The sequence below is a fragment of the Sinocyclocheilus rhinocerous genome, unplaced genomic scaffold, assembly GCF_001515625.1.
Source record: "Sinocyclocheilus rhinocerous isolate Xijiao unplaced genomic scaffold, SAMN03320098_v1.1 scaffold1405, whole genome shotgun sequence".
Classification (NCBI taxonomy): Eukaryota; Metazoa; Chordata; class Actinopteri; order Cypriniformes; family Cyprinidae; genus Sinocyclocheilus; species Sinocyclocheilus rhinocerous.
Window position 1 is genome coordinate 1,204,542 of NW_015645543.1, and position 16,278 is coordinate 1,220,819.

At 35.6% G+C, this 16,278-nt stretch overlaps 1 protein-coding gene across 1 annotated transcript; it reads left to right on the forward strand.

The window, feature by feature from the left end:
* Window positions 1-13,672: 13,672 nt before the first annotated feature.
* Window positions 13,673-15,685, forward strand: LOC107706449 (nodal homolog 2-A-like). The gene is made up of 3 exons (XM_016510157.1): window positions 13,673-13,975; window positions 14,687-15,441; window positions 15,533-15,685. Exons 1-3 carry the CDS (start codon window positions 13,690-13,692, stop codon window positions 15,683-15,685), a joined length of 1,194 nt encoding a protein of 397 aa, XP_016365643.1. The 5' UTR covers window positions 13,673-13,689.
* The last annotated feature ends 593 nt before the right edge of the window (window positions 15,686-16,278 follow it).

Consider the following 16,278-nt stretch of genomic DNA (forward strand, 5'->3'; position numbering starts at 1 on the left):
TGTCAGTGAAGAATAAGAGATGGGATTGAAGGCACTCTTGATGCTGAAGAGGGAAAGAGGGAAGTGCAATTTGAAATATTTGGTGGTAATCAGCTCTCTTTGATATGAAGATACCAGCATGTGGAGATTTTTTTTTACATGTCTACACAGCAGCCCTCTGATGGGCACTTCAGAGAGCCCACGCGGTGAACTGCAGCCGTGGATCTCACTCAGCCGCATGACCACAGTGATTTGCCCTGCCGTTTAATGAAGCCCCTCGGTCCAAAGAAAGACGGTTCAATCGCCTCCACGCCCGCTCATAAATATTTATCTCATCAGTGACAAAAGGACTTGCTCACTATCATTATGTCCTTTGTAAGTCAAATAGAAGTGGTGTGTGTGTGTGTGTGTGTGTGAGAGAGAGAGCGATAGAGAGAGAGAGAGAGAGAGAGAGAGAGCGAGAGAGAGGGAAAAGGAAAGCAGTTCTCAACTTTTGGCTCTGAGAATTGAGCTGAAAAGTGATTTCTGACCTCCAAACACCACCAAAATTCATGCATGCAGTTTTTAAGGCAATTATAACCTAGATGCTGAGTATATTATAACACTATGATCATAAATGACGTTCAAATGGGTCCAAAGGACTGAAACCAACAGTGAACATTTTCTGATCTTAATAGAATAATTTCATTATATTTTGCACAAAAATGGTCAATGTCACAAATGAAAAACAAAAAAAAAGAATATAATAATAAAATGTAAAATTACAAACAAAATCATTTCAAAATTATAAAAAAGATTATGTTCAAAATATTAACCAATTTTGTATCAGAAACACCAGTAAAACTTTTCTGATCTTAATAATAGAATATCTTTTCATTTCATACATTTTTTCCTTATATTTTGCACAAAAATGGTCAATGTCACAAAATAAATAAAACATAAAAATTATATATTAATCAAATTTAAAATGATAAAACATTCCATTCAAAATTATAAAATATATATTAAAAATATAAACCTATTTTGTAAATATATTTATATTCAAAATATAAACCTATTATGTATCAGAAACACCAGTGAAAATTTTCTGATCTTAATAATAGAATACTTTTTCCATTATATTTTGCACAAAAATGGTAAAATTAACAAATTTAAAAAACAAATCAAAAGTAAAAAAAATAATATATTAATAAAATTATTTAAAAAAAATTACAATTGAAAATACAAACCTATTATGTATCAGAACGTTACTTTTACAATTATTTTTTTAAATGTATAAACAATTAAAAAATTAAATACAATTATTTAATTTAATCAAAAACTGACTTATTTCAATAAAATGTGAGCACTCGCAACAACAACATGCAAAATCCACCGAAATATAATGTACCAAACAAATAACCCACATTTAAATCCTTCAGCTAAGGACCAAAATCTACTGTATTGCGTAACTTAAGCGCAGGTCAGATCCACTATCCACAGACATGTAATGGACGATGATCAGACATTAGAGTAAACGGCTCATTTTCACAGAAGCTCATGGCCACCATGTCAAATTCATTATGAGGTTTCAGAACTCATCAGAGGTATTTATTAAGAGCATTCATTAAACGGACATTAAATACTTAACAGGCATAGAATGCTGTGTGCAACGCCACTTAATCAGGGCTTGAAACGGAAAGCAATTTCCATATTCAAAACCTATGCCCCAAGGTCACGCTATAAACCTCTCTGGAGATGTCCTTTGGCAACTGTCACAGAAGCAAGAGTTCACACGATGAAATTTCATCCAGCAGTGATAAAAGAGAGGATACTTCTAAAATACTGCAACTATTACTGCACATTTTAAAGATAATAGCACACTTTCAGAGATAAAAAGGGCAAAGTAGTCAATTAAATCATATTTGTAATCCACTTTCATTGGAGACAATACGAATATTTGACCTGTTAAAACGCATTCGCCAATTACTCACACCAAAAAGCTCACACCAATTACGGCTCGCAGCACGACGGATACACGAGAATACAAATCAGTTTCCTGCATTTTGTTAATCAGCATGACAGTTTGACATTTAGCCTGCCCAACAAACACAACCCCACGCTTTGCTTTAGCACAAACACACAGCAATGATTAGCAAGTGGAAAACAATTATGAAATTATTTCACAGCCTAAAGACAAGAGTCAGCATCTGTATAGGTCAATCTGTCTAAGCGTATTTGACAACGGAAGCTCACAGATGTGTTTTCAATGTGCTCTTGGGCCCAAGAACATATTGAAAATTATGATGTTTGGCACTTTTCCACACTGCGATCAGCAATTATACTGTATGTCAAGGTGAAAAAAAATGGCAAAACTAAAATCCTTCCTCCCATTAAGCAAATAATGATTCTTCTTGATTGGCTGCTTATTATGCACCTAATTTGCAACCCTCCTAATTGGCTGCCCAAAGAAACACTGAAAAATGTAAATGGAACGACTAACAGGGTAACTGCTCATCACTGAATCACTTTCAAGATAATTAGAACGCTTCTATCAGCCTGTTCACTGGCCCTGAAGAAAGTGTAGCTGAATCTGATATCCACTCACAGAAGAGATGGTCCACATTCCACTTAAACTGAGAAAACAAAATAGTAATGACGTATTGAAAGGACTACTATAATACAACATAGGCTGGCATTTAAAACAAAAGTACTGTTGCAATCATTTTGTAATAGTTTTCATAAAATGGACTCTAAATTCAGATTGTATGAGCTGTATTTGAAGCTGTAGTATAATGCAGATAAATTCACACCTACTTTGCTCAACAACCATAAACTCCCACAGTTGGGATAATGATTAGTCTATACTTGGCAGTAGAACTGTTTATTTAGATTACTGTAAAGCTCAGCAGTCTTAACTTCAAGCTGTAGGTAAATCCGGAAGGCTAATTTCCCCTAGGAATGTATGTTGGGGGTTTATTTACTTTTATGTTTTGCTCTACAACGTAAATTACTTCAAATATGCATTTTAAAGGCGTTTCTTTTAAGCACAAGTTGCTAAATAAGGACTACATACTTTTTTGATTAATCAAAACTTATACTTTTTTGTGGAAGTTGTAGTCTTTATGTACTTGTTAGCAACTTGGAGTTTTTTTTAAAACACAGCTGCAAAATTCACGGTTTGACAGGGATAATTTATGTTGTTGTTGAACAAAAATGTTAAAGTAATGTGTACTCATAAATAAATCATTAAACCATCCAGCCGTTTTAATATTAAACATCACCTCGGGCAGTGTTGGGGGTAACGCATTACAAGTAACGCGAGTTACGTAATCAGATTACTTTTTTTCAAGTAACTAGTAAAGTAACGCATTACTTTTTAATTTACAAGAGAATATCTGAGTTACTTTTTCAAATAAGTAACGCAAATTGCTTTTTTTTCCCAATTTATTGATTGACAGCTCTCCTGACCCCATGTTGAGAGAAATCAGAAGATGTTACTGTAGTTCTAAAATAATATGAATACGTGTTGAAATGTCTTCTTCTGCATTCTACTGTACGGACGCAAATGTACTTTCCCTTCAGCCTGAGGCTTATTCATTTCACTTTTGGTGTGAAAAGGCTAGTTACTTTTTTATGGAGTAACGCAATATTGTAATGCATTACTTTTAAAAGTAACTTTCCCCAACACTGACCTCGGGTCAAAATATGAGTCCATAACCAGTGTTGGGCAGGTTACTTTGGTTACAGATTACAAGTTACCCTATTTAAAATGGAATAAGTAGTGTAATTATTTCAATTACTTTATTAAAGGAATGTAACTGATTACATTGGATTACTTCTTGATTACCTTTCTAACTTTCTAAAGGATGTTTCAACTGTTAATCATTTGCAAACATTTAACCTTACAGTAGTACTCAACACTGATTACTGTCAAACTTATCAAAATCCTTCATCACTTGAATTAAGCTTATAATAATTTAATTTTAAAGCACAGCCACCACAAAAATCAGACCTTACCTCTTTTTACTTCATTCAGGTTAAATACAGATTTAAATTCATAAGATATAGTTGAATACATATGATGCTGTTTTTGAAATCAAATCCTTGCATAGAGAAAACAATGGCGTAACAATGCCTTGGAAAAAACAGTTAATCTAAAAAAAAAAAAAGCATATACATAAACCCAAATAGGAAATAAAACAGTTATTAAATAAGCGTGTCCTTCTGTGTCCTAAACTCCTGAAATATTGGTGTCTTGGGAAAGAAATCAATCAAATCTGTATGTGTGTGAAAATATTCATGCATGTAACCCCCTTTGTAATCATTAACATTTTCATAAGGAACTGTAATTTAATTACACATTTTTTTCTCAGTAACTATAACAGATTAGTTACATTTACTTTGTAATAAAATTACGTAATTCCGTTACATGTAACTAGTTACTCCCCAACACTGTCCATAACCTATAATAATGCTTCCTCCAGTGAAAAAGTCCATCCACTTTTGTCCTCTACACTGACATATTTGTTTAGATTTTGTTCAGTTTCCTCTTGTAAATAGTGCATGATCATGCATATTTCTCTCCTGATTCAGATTAGATGACTTTATCATGACTCGAACAGTTCTCACTTGTCCTTGAACAGCTGTCAAAAATGTAATTCAGTTTTCCTGCACATGCTTTTGATATCGGCGCTGGAAAGGGTCAGAGAGGGACAGAGGGGAGCCAATAAACAAAAATTCTCAAATTGATGTAAATAAGGGCAACAAAACCCATTTCTGAGAGAAAGCAGGTAGCCCCGCCTCCAACAAAACCAATTCATCATGACACTGTTTCATCTGACACATTACCAGCTTCAATGAAAGAAGTTCACACATCATGGGAGGATTCTGTCGAAGTTTTGTTTACCAAGCCATACTTTCAACATCACTTAAAGTCAAGCTTGAGTAACTTGAAATGTTTTGAATTTACTCACGATATGAAGAGCTGTTGTGTTGGTGATTATTCTAGCAACTTCCAACAAACTGTTAAAGCCACTGGGATGAAGATCCTCACAAACCATGTAATTGTTCTTTTCCTCTTGGGATTGGACTATTTTTAAGGTGTTACAGTCGGTGGGCTCACCAAGCGTTTGAATGATCAGGGGACCATAAACTAGCTCACACAGCTTGATATGCTGAGATTGACCAGCATCACCAATGTCTTGCCAGATCAAGCGTAAACCGAGAAAGCCTCATGAGGCTGAAAGGAAACAGGATTCAGTGGATGTCTTTTGACTCGAGTCAGAGTGTGTCTGTCAGTCATGACGTACCAAGTTCATTATAGTGACCAGATATTGTAAAACCCTTGATTTGATATTTAGAAATGATATTGGGAATTTATTTATTTTTATAAACTATTTATTAATTTTCTTTTTTTTTTCCTCAAGGAAAAGTGGAAAAACTAGAGTAATTAAATTCTCTACTAAATATATTTAAAAAAAATACTGTTAAATATACACTACTGTGTACCAAGCTATGCTCACCAAGGCTGCATTTATTTAATAATAAAAAAAAAAAAGTATAAACAGTAATAATGTGAAATATTTTACAGTTTAAAATAACTGTTTTCTGTATAAATATATTGTAATATGTAATTTATTTCTGTGATGGCAAAGTTGAATTTTCACCATCATTACTCCAGTCTTCAGTCACACGATCCTTCAGAAATCATTCTAATATGCTGATTTGCTGCTCAAAAAACATTTATTATTATTATTATTATTATTATTATTATCAATGTTAGAAAACCCTCTGGTGCACGTCACATCCACTCACCGCCTCACTGAGTGATGTGGTCAGCGGCATTCATCTACCTGAGATACAGATGCCCAAATCAACAGATCCTTCATCATTTCTCCAATGGACAACACACATCTGAGGGAAAAAACACAGTCTACAAACCGCTCTCAGCACTCAAACAGTCCAATATTAGGTATAAATAGACATTTTCAATACCTAAGAGATTTAATGTAAACATTTATTGGAGAACCGAGGATAGAAATAATCGAAACACTTCACATGTGCTTCAACCTGGCCTTTGCTCAATTGATCAGGTGGGACGACCTTCCTACAAGTGATAGATGTTGTCATTCAATCAGGAGGCCTATTTCATACCTGTTCACATTCACTCTGAGTCCCATGACTCACCATTCTGCCGTCATTTCTGGAAGGAAGTCTACACAGATCACCAAGATAAAAGGCTTGAATCACCGCTGTCATTTTCTGTTCTGAAGGGGACACATTATTCAAAAGGGCACTCTTGAAATATCGACATGCGTCACCTATATGCTACATGCTTGCAACTTCCTTTCGCTGCAACGATGCTTTGATAATTGCAAGCTGCGCAAATTGTATTGGGGAGAATGGCCTCCAGAGTTGTGACATGACAGATAACATCTCAAAGACAGACGCAGTGCACACAGCTGTTATTGTGGCGCTACGAGATGACTGCAATCAAACCAAGAGAAGAGCTGTCATTTCCGACAGCTGAGGATGCTCTTACCTTGCCCTTCGACTGATTGATGTCATCACAGACGATGATAATGAATGCCAACTAAATAACTCCAGACAATCTATCAAATTTTGTATTATATATATATTAGTACTGGCTCCAGCCATGTGTTTTGTGTTATAGCATTTTTTATGTTTTGTATTGGAAGAAAATGTGACCCTGGACCACAAAAGCAGTCTTAAGTCGCTGGGGTATATTTGTCATATTACTTTATTAATTTTAATTAAAATTAATTTTTAAAGTTGAAAACTTTAAAATGTCAGCACTAGTACTAAAACAAGCCTTTAAAAATCCCAGAGAAAATAATCATCGCAACTAAAAGGATCATTTTGCTTTTTTTTAATTATTCAATTATTTTAAAGTCGAAAACTTTCAAATGTCAGCCCTATTACTACAAGCAGCTTTAAAAAAATCCCAGACAAAAGGATTAAAATTAATTTAATTAAAATTATTTTAGTTGAAAACTTTTATACAGGTATGCCAGCACTAGTACTAAAACAAGCCTTTAAAAATCCTGTAAGAAAAAAAAAAATATATATATATATATAGACATACAAATATATACAATTATTTTGTCTGTCCTGGTATTAAAATAAACTTAAAACAATCACCGATAAAATAATCATTTTGCATTTTTTACATTATTAAATTATTTTAAAATTGAAAACTTTCAAATGTATGCCTTAGTAATAAAATAACCCTTAAAAACAGATTCAAGGGTAATTTTCCCTACAAAAATACTTTTAATTTCACCATCATTACTCCAGTCTTCAGTCACACGATCCTTCAGAAATCATTCTAATATGCTGATTTGCTGCTCAAAAAACATTTATTATTATTATTATTATTATTATTATTATCAATGTTAGAAAACAGTAGTGCTGCATAATATTTTTTGTGGAGATAGTGATTAATTGATTGATTATTATTTTAATTTTTTGCAGGATTCTTTAGTGAATAGAAAGTAAAAAATAGCAGCATTTCGCCTACTTGATCAAAAAACAGTATAAACAGAAATAATGTGAAATATTTGTATTCCAATTTAAAATAACTGTTTTCTGTATTAATATGAGTAATTTATTACTGTGATGGCAAAGTTGAATTTTCATCAATATTACTCCAGTCTTCAGTGTCACATGATCCTTCAGAAATCAGAAAATAATCATCGCAACTAAAAGGATCATTTTGCTTTTTTTTAATTATTCAATTATTTTAAAGTCGAAAACTTTCAAATGTCAGCCCTATTACTACAAGCAGCTTTTAAAAAATCCCAGACAAAAGGATTAAAATTAATTTAATTAAAATTATTTTAGTTGAAAACTTTTATACAGGTATGCCAGCACTAGTACTAAAACAAGCCTTTAAAAATCCTGTAAGAAAAAAAAAAATATATATATATATAGACATACAAATATATACAATTATTTTGTCTGTCCTGGTATTAAAATAAACTTAAAACAATCACCGATAAAATAATCATTTTGCATTTTTTACATTATTAAATTATTTTAAAATTGAAAACTTTCAAATGTATGCCTTAGTAATAAAATAACCCTTAAAAACAGATTCAAGGGTAATTTTCCCTACAAAAATACTTTTAAATCATTTTAAATTATTCAATTATTTTAAAGCTGAAAACTTTCAAGTGTCAGCCCAAATATTAAAATAAACTTTTTTAAAAATCCAGACAAAAGGAACATTTTCCCTGCAAGAAAAAATTGCCGGTGTATTACAACAAAGTCACAATGAAATTCTTTTAACCCTGAAAGTTCAAAGAGACTTCTGGAATCGCTGTTCCAGTCTCCTCTGCCAATTATACGAGTCAAATAGAAAGAGAATACCTCTGGGAAACAATACGCCAACCTACAGCTTGTTAAACAAAATCTTAAACGAAGAGTTCTGTGTCATTTCTCAGCAGGCCTTTCAAACATGTTGCATTTTCAGCGTTTGACGTAAGCGTTGCCCCATAACTTGAGGATAAGAGGCTTTTTTGGATTTAACTCTAAATTTAAGACTGTCACCGCCAATCAGAGCAAAATTTGTTGATAAGCAGAAATAGAAACAGCTCTGTAGCATGATAAACCAAACTGACAGTTTATCCAAGAAAGCCTAATTCATCTCTCCTAAGCCTTTTCCACTCAAAAGAATGCTTATTTCTTTATTTATTTCCACATTCAACAGTAGAACTATTTGGATCCAAAGCTGCAGTGTGGTGGCGCAAAATCAGAGATAAGGCGCTATGCTGATGTTTGCCTGGCCAGCTTTGGGAGGTGGCATTATCCCCCACTGCTGTGACACACACATCACAAACACACTTCAGCCTTCAGAAAGCAAACCCTGTTATCTGGCCAACATTCATGCGGCTTTTGAGTACAGAACAGTGACCTCAATTTACACGCTGGGCCTAAAGATATTTGTTTGGACATGACATAAGGGTTCTTGAAATCTTTGATTTAAAACATCATAGGAAGGTTGCCGAGACAAGAGTTCCAATTTGTGGAGAAGTACACCTTTTAAATGAAAGGAACTGCCTTTGATCTTAAAAATAAGCCTTTCATCTATGGGATGTGGCTGAAATCCATAACTTTTGTTTACATGTGTCACCCATTTCTCTAACTCAAAGCTAAATGTTATGAAATTACCGATCTGCTTTAGATTTTGGCCTCTTTTAAGTGAGCCGGCAATTAGGTAAGTGAGTGAATTCATTCTAAGGTAAGTGAATGAATTTTTGATGCCTCGGATCCCCAAATCGGATGATTCCTTTGCAAGGGACTACCTTCTTAAAAAAGAATAAATGCAGCCTTGCTAAGCATAAAAACATTTTAAAAAATCTTACTGCTCCCAAACCTTTGAAAGCTATTGTATATATTAAAATAAATAAATAAACAAATAAATACATAAATAAAAACTAAATAAATAAATACAAACATTAAAACACAAAAATATGCATAAAATAATAGCTGGAAAAGATTTACTTTCGATTTTCACTAAATCTTTTTTTTTTTAAATGTCCATCATGAGAGTAATGTTAGATGTAAAATCCTGATGCGAAAACTAATAGCACTATGGCTGTCAATATAAAACATGCTTTATTATAATTAATACATTAATGACGTTAATCTTGTGACAATTGTATTTTATTATTTCATTTTCATTTTTACATTATTTCCCTGTTTACGAACCAGTGCAGAATTTCTATCTGATCCTCACAACTGGCTATTTTTCCAAAACAAGTGAAGCATGGCCAAATTGTGAAATTTTCATCCCTGATATTTCTTCTGAGCCTCAGCATCAAGGAACAGCACAGAGATGTTAACGGCAGTATTTTGAAGTGAGCATTTTGTCCAAATTTCTAAAAATAAAAAAAAATCCCCACAAATACTCATTATCCTGTCCTGGAGGCAAATGCTCCGTTTCTGTCAATTCCAGCTGCCCTGAAAATCTTGATGTTTACCGTGGCAAATTCAGAGTGGCACATGGCTGGCTGTCGTAGAGAGAAAAGGACAAGCGATAGATTACTGACCATAATAGTGCAGACTAAAGAAAAGCTTGAATGTATTTACTCAGCTATCTAATAAAAGCATCGGTAAAGGATCATCTATGACCCTCACCAACATTCGAGATGCATGAAAGAGGATTCCACAAGTAACTGGAAACCACATTCTTTTAAAATAAAAAGAACTCAAATATATATTGTGCCTTCTCAGCAAGAGTTAAAGATACAGCATGGAACCTAAAGCCATATTGACCTGTCCATGGTCAAAATGAAATCAAAGAGTCCATATTGAGCACATTGTGGTGTGGGATTCAAGCCCAAAGCAACAATGATCTTTGTCAGAATACTGTATTGCCTCTGATGCTTTGAGAATAAAAAGTAACAAAATATGTCTACTTTCTGAGCAATTTCATTGCTTTCGTGTTACAGTGTCCCTGCAATTTCTGCTATCAGACTGACAGAAAAAAAAAGCCATTCCTAGCGAACAATGTCAGGACTGTGGTTTAATGAGAGACACTGCTCATCTATGGATTCCTGGCAGTGCAACCAAATTAAAAAGAGATAGCTTTGTAGGTGCGTAAAGACTATCTGTTTATCTCCTATACTGAGATATCTGTTGACACATGACGTCCTGCCTGCTTTGAAAGTCTCAGGTCTGGATAGAATTAGCAAATAATAATAATAAAGACTCACATTATCTGCACTTTGATAATGAGATGAGGTTTATTAAACCCCCAAAATATTGTCTGCAGCAAGGCATAAGTTACACCACCCTCTGTTTTTTCATGTATATTATCGCATATGCATTCAGAGGTGTGCAGTGCAGTCAGTCTGCTGACACAGTAATCTCTCCAGCTGCTGTAAAGGCAGAGACGGCGTCTGCTTGAATCTGAATCAAACAGCACCATCTCACTGAATTTAAGTTGGTATCAAAGGCTTATTTCAAATGCAGGTGCTTCGCCGGACAGAGGGTAATTATCCCCATTATTCAAATGACACAAAGGCGGCCCTTTCATATTGCATGGCCTTTTTGTTTTGTAGCCGTCCCTAACGCAAGTGTGCACTTTTCTTCCAACGCCACACAAAGGGCTTGATTCTGTTTTCCTTCTCCATGCTCCCATTTTTTCCTCTACCAGAGAGGCCTAAGGTCTCTGTTTTGCAAACCGATTCACAGCAATCAGGGTCCCTGGTGATTAATTAGGTTGTCTGCCCAGAGCAAGGCCATATCCACGTCCATATCATACCACACATACACATCAATCATAAACATCCGCACTGATCTCGAGTTTAAAATGCATGGCAGAAAAAGGTCAATAGATGGCTAGAGAGCTACCATAGATAGATGATAGATTGATGGATGGATGGGTGAGTGGATGGATGGATAGCATAGCATGATAAATTCATCAAATATATCACCAAAAAAATTATTTCTTAACATTGTAAAGATGAATACAGTAGACTGAGGATGAAATCACACGATCATCATCTTGACATGACAGAAGAAGTCTTAAGTCTCTGAATTTAGACACAAGCACACACCAAAACAACAATAACAAAACATTTTAACTTCCATTATAATTTAATTTGTGATCATATATATTAAAAAACAGAACTGGCTTCATCTGAATCAGCAAATTCTTGTTTAATTTGATATTTACTTATTGTTTATGTTAATGTAGGCCTATCCTGTTGGTAGAAAACGGTTTCTTTCTTTGTTTCTTTTTTACCTGTGTTTTTTGTCACTTTTCTTTATATAACCTGAGCAGGCCACGTGACCATATCCAGGCAGCAACACCTAAAATATTTATATAACCACTCAAATTTCATTGACATTTTCATTTTAAATTCTGTTTTTTTTTTTCTTTTTGTGCTCTTGTTTTATTATAGATCAATGTGTGCACCGCATACATGTTACAAAACAGTTGAGAATACAGTAATAATACTGTAAAAACACCTAAATCTACAGTAACATACTGTACACAGCAAGAAACTGTTAAGAAAACAGTACTGTAGAAATAGATAGATAGATAGATAGATAGACAGACAGACAGACATGCGTATATACACACACAAAAAAGAGTATTTTAGTGGAAAACAAAGTATTTCAAGCCACAATTCACAAAGACATCCTACAAAACAATGGAGAATAAATGTAGCCTATAAGATCTGACACTTATTAGCATCAAATGGCTCCGTATGTGATAACTGAGTGTGTGGGAGGAAGGCTCAGTGCCAATTTCTGTCTTGCTTATCAGTGTTACTATGTGTGAGATTGCCACTGACATTCACAGCTGGTCTGCTTCAATTCTGTGACGGGAAATAATGTGTGTGCGCCCGCGCGTGTGTGTACCTCACAGCGGCATATGCTCCATCCGTCATATGAATCTCACCTGAGCACTCAGAATTAGCGCAGAGCTTGTCAACACATCACACAGGCCGCGTCGAGAGAAATGAGTGATGCAAGGATGAGCAGTCGATATTTTAGTTGCCTACAGAGAGAATTATTGAGCTTTATCACTTTGATTACGATTTGGCTAATCATATTGAAGAGACAAGTTGGCGTTGGACAGAACGTGAAACTTTGAAGGCAGCGCCCCCTGTTGGATAAGATGCTTTTACGATGCTATACGTGGTAAGAAAGAAAGAAAGAAAGAAAGAAAGAAATTGCCTGTGGGGTTCTGTAGATGCTTCTCAAATCTATGCGTAAAAATTGGTTGTGTATGATGCACAATTGTCAGATGAAATCTGATGTTTTGTTTTTCATTTCTTCTAAGTGACTTTACAGTGGCGTCAAATCCACGCGTTTGAGGTATGAGCAGACCTAGTCTACATATTATTCAGTAGGCTATCTATAATAACTACACCACGTAATTTCTCAATAAAAATTCTTTATGATTCCATAATGCAAACCTTATCCAAAACATGACTGGAAAAAAAAATCGAACAGGTTCAAATGAATAATTCATTGCTCTTATCTATAAGGTCACGAATTGCTAATGATGAAAAAAAAAATCATTTCATAAAATATATTTTTTTTTTATCATGTTGTACTTAGGCTAATTGACATACCGATTGCTAAATAGGCTACAATATATGAATATTAAATATCATATTATATAGTCATAACATGCTGTAGCCTAATTTGTAAAATCAAGCATCCAAATGAGGCGGTAACATGTCAAAAATGAGGAGATTTTCAATGACATAATTACTATTTTTATGTCCTTCTGATACAATGAAAAGCCATAGAAACAAACTTACTTCCTCTATTTTTATTCAAACTAAGAAATAATCCAGCAGTCGGGGTGTTTTTCTCCTTTTAATCAAAGTGACATTGATGAACAAATGTCGTCCACTAATATTATTGTTAAAGTACATTTTCAAAGGACCTCCAATACACAGCGCTCGAGGAGAAGAATTAATGTTTTCACACCTTTTGACGCACAAAAGACTGTTGGTTTCGATACACGACGACCTAGGGACATGTATCCCTTTATGGACCACAGGGGCACTTCAAAGACCCAAAGGACCTCACAGACCATCAAAAGACTTCAAGTTTCTATAAGTGAATTTAGATGGCCATCCAGCGCTCATGACCTTCACTTTCCAGAGGACGGTGTAGAAGAAAGATCTCAGGGACAGTGTTCCTCCTCAGCGTGGTGGATTATAACCTAGATTTGACATGAGGCGGTTTACCTGCGGGCTCCTGAGCGCAGTCCTAGCGCTCTGGGTCAGTCTGGTGAGCTCCACGGCGTCGTTCCCTGGACTCCACGAGGCGTTCAGGAGCGGGATGAGAGCACCTGGCAGGAGCAGCGGAGGTCAGGCGGGTCACGGCCGACACACCAACAGATATCCGCTGTATATGCTGCACCTCTACCGGACCCTTCTAACGGGAGACGACAAACATATGAGCCATGAAAATCCAACTCTTTATGAGTCTGATTCGGTCTTGAGTCTCGTCGCCAAGAGTAAGTAGGCTATATGCATATATTATTATTATTAAATATAGTATTTTTTAAACATTTTTTACTTTATACATTAACATTATAACGTTTTACAATAGCCTACCGATATTTTGTTTGCTTTTTAGATGTTACAAATTATATTAATTTAATTAAACATTTTGTAATAAATTAAAAATGAAAAAAGCGGCATGGATTTTATTGCACGGCCAGTCTGCATTCAGCGGTCAAACATTCGCGAGACTAACTATAGGCAATTCCTGCAGAATTCGTGTTATCATCACGAGTAAAAAATAAAACACATTTATTTATTTGTTTACTTAGGCTAGTAAGTAGTATCCGTAGCAGTGTAAAGTCACCCGCCGGTCATTATCGCAAAACAAATCTCTTCGGGTTTATACAAGACCAAGTTTATACAAAATAATTTGATAGGTAGCTTAGTAGTTTAGCTGGTTCTAGGCTAATAGCCAAGTCATGTATTATGCTTATTAGTTAGCGTGTGTATTAGCTTCAAGACGTCTGTTTCAAAGTGGCTTGGGCAGCAATACACATCTAAACAATAAGCACTTTCTACTTTATTAATTGCTTGTCCCGAATGTGGCCATGTGTGAAAACATCCTTTAAGATAATTAAGCACCACACATCACTTATCCTTTCTAGACTGTTTAACTGTCTGTCCTTTGACCAGTCACTAATTTCTTGTCCAAATATTTTTAGGTTGCCATCAGGTTGGTGACAAACTATCCGTGACATTTGACATGTCCTCCATATCAGCGAGCGACAACGTCCAGCGGTCTGAGCTTCGCATTCGCCTTCCAGCATTCGCCTCGGAGATGGAGGTGGACATTTATCATGCATCCAAACGTGAGTGCGATCGAAGCCCTTGTGACGAAGTACGGATTCACCTTGGCACTGTGAAAGCCAAACCAATTGACTCAACCACCTCCCATTCCTCCTGGAGGGTCTTCAACATCACGGCGCTGCTCAAGTACTGGTTGCACCAAGGTGAGAGCGTGTTCTCAGAGGAACCCGTTCAGATGCCTGCAAGATCTGAGGGCCAGGGGCACGAGAACGTCCAGCATCTGACAGCCAACAGAGTCATGATGGTGGTTTACTCCAAGCAGAACCAGGCAAAGTCGTCCACCCTCATCCAGACTGCTGAGCACTCCAAGTACGTAGCTCTGGAGCGGGCCGCTGGTGGAGGTGAACCTGCGCCTCGGCGTCACAGGAGGAACCACCGGACTGATGACAGAGTGCGTGATGCAGCAGCTAGCGTGATTCCTGGTGTTTCACAAGAAGAAGGGGAGAAGAAATCTCTCTGCAGGAAGGTGGATATGTGGGTAGACTTCGATCAGATCGGTTGGAGCGACTGGATTGTTTATCCGAAGCGGTATAACGCCTATCGATGTGAAGGGAGCTGTCCTACACCTGTAGATGAGACCTTCACCCCCACCAACCATGCCTACATGCACGTAAGAATCTCGAAATCTTTGAAATAATTGCAATTAAAATGTTTACTCTTTGCCAGACTGATTCTAATGTTTGTCGTCTTCTCATTTGCAGAGTCTTTTGAAGCTGCACCACCCAGATCGCGTCCCATGCTTGTCCTGCATACCCACCCGTCTGGCTCCACTCCCAATGCTCTACTATGAGAACAGCAAGATGGTCATGAGACACCACGAAGGGATGGTTGTAGGAGAATGTGGCTGCCACTGAGTCTCCAAACCCCAAATGAACTCAACACTAGCACTTTGGATATGTTCCTTAAACCAAAAATACATATTTAAGCACAAATGAAGATAAATTGCTTTAATTTGTACAGTATTTTCACTTGGAATCATGAGGTATCCTGCACTGAGGCACCTGGATTACTGAATGCTATTTTGAAAGCTTTGTGTTTGCCTAATTTGTAAATAGTAGAGTATGTAAATTACCAAATGTAATAAAGTGTTTTCATAATGGTAATAAATGTATTGTGTGTGTGTTTTTAATGAGAAAATCAGCAACAGCAGATGAATAAGGAAAACACTTATCAATTCTCTGGTGTTTATTGATTTTTTTTTTAATGCTTAAATGTCTCTTCAGAAATAACAGGGCAGTTTTAGAGAACTTCACAGCAAAAAATAAAAAATAAAAATATTGTACAAAGGCATTTTACATTATGTTGAATGACACTTTAGGTGAGCATACTCATTATACTCATTAGAAATTAGATTTTACATTACAAAAAGTATCAATGCCAAATGGAAAGTGGTCAAATTCACTGATTTGCGGTATGCTAAATTTATAGGAGTTGGCATCTGGATTTC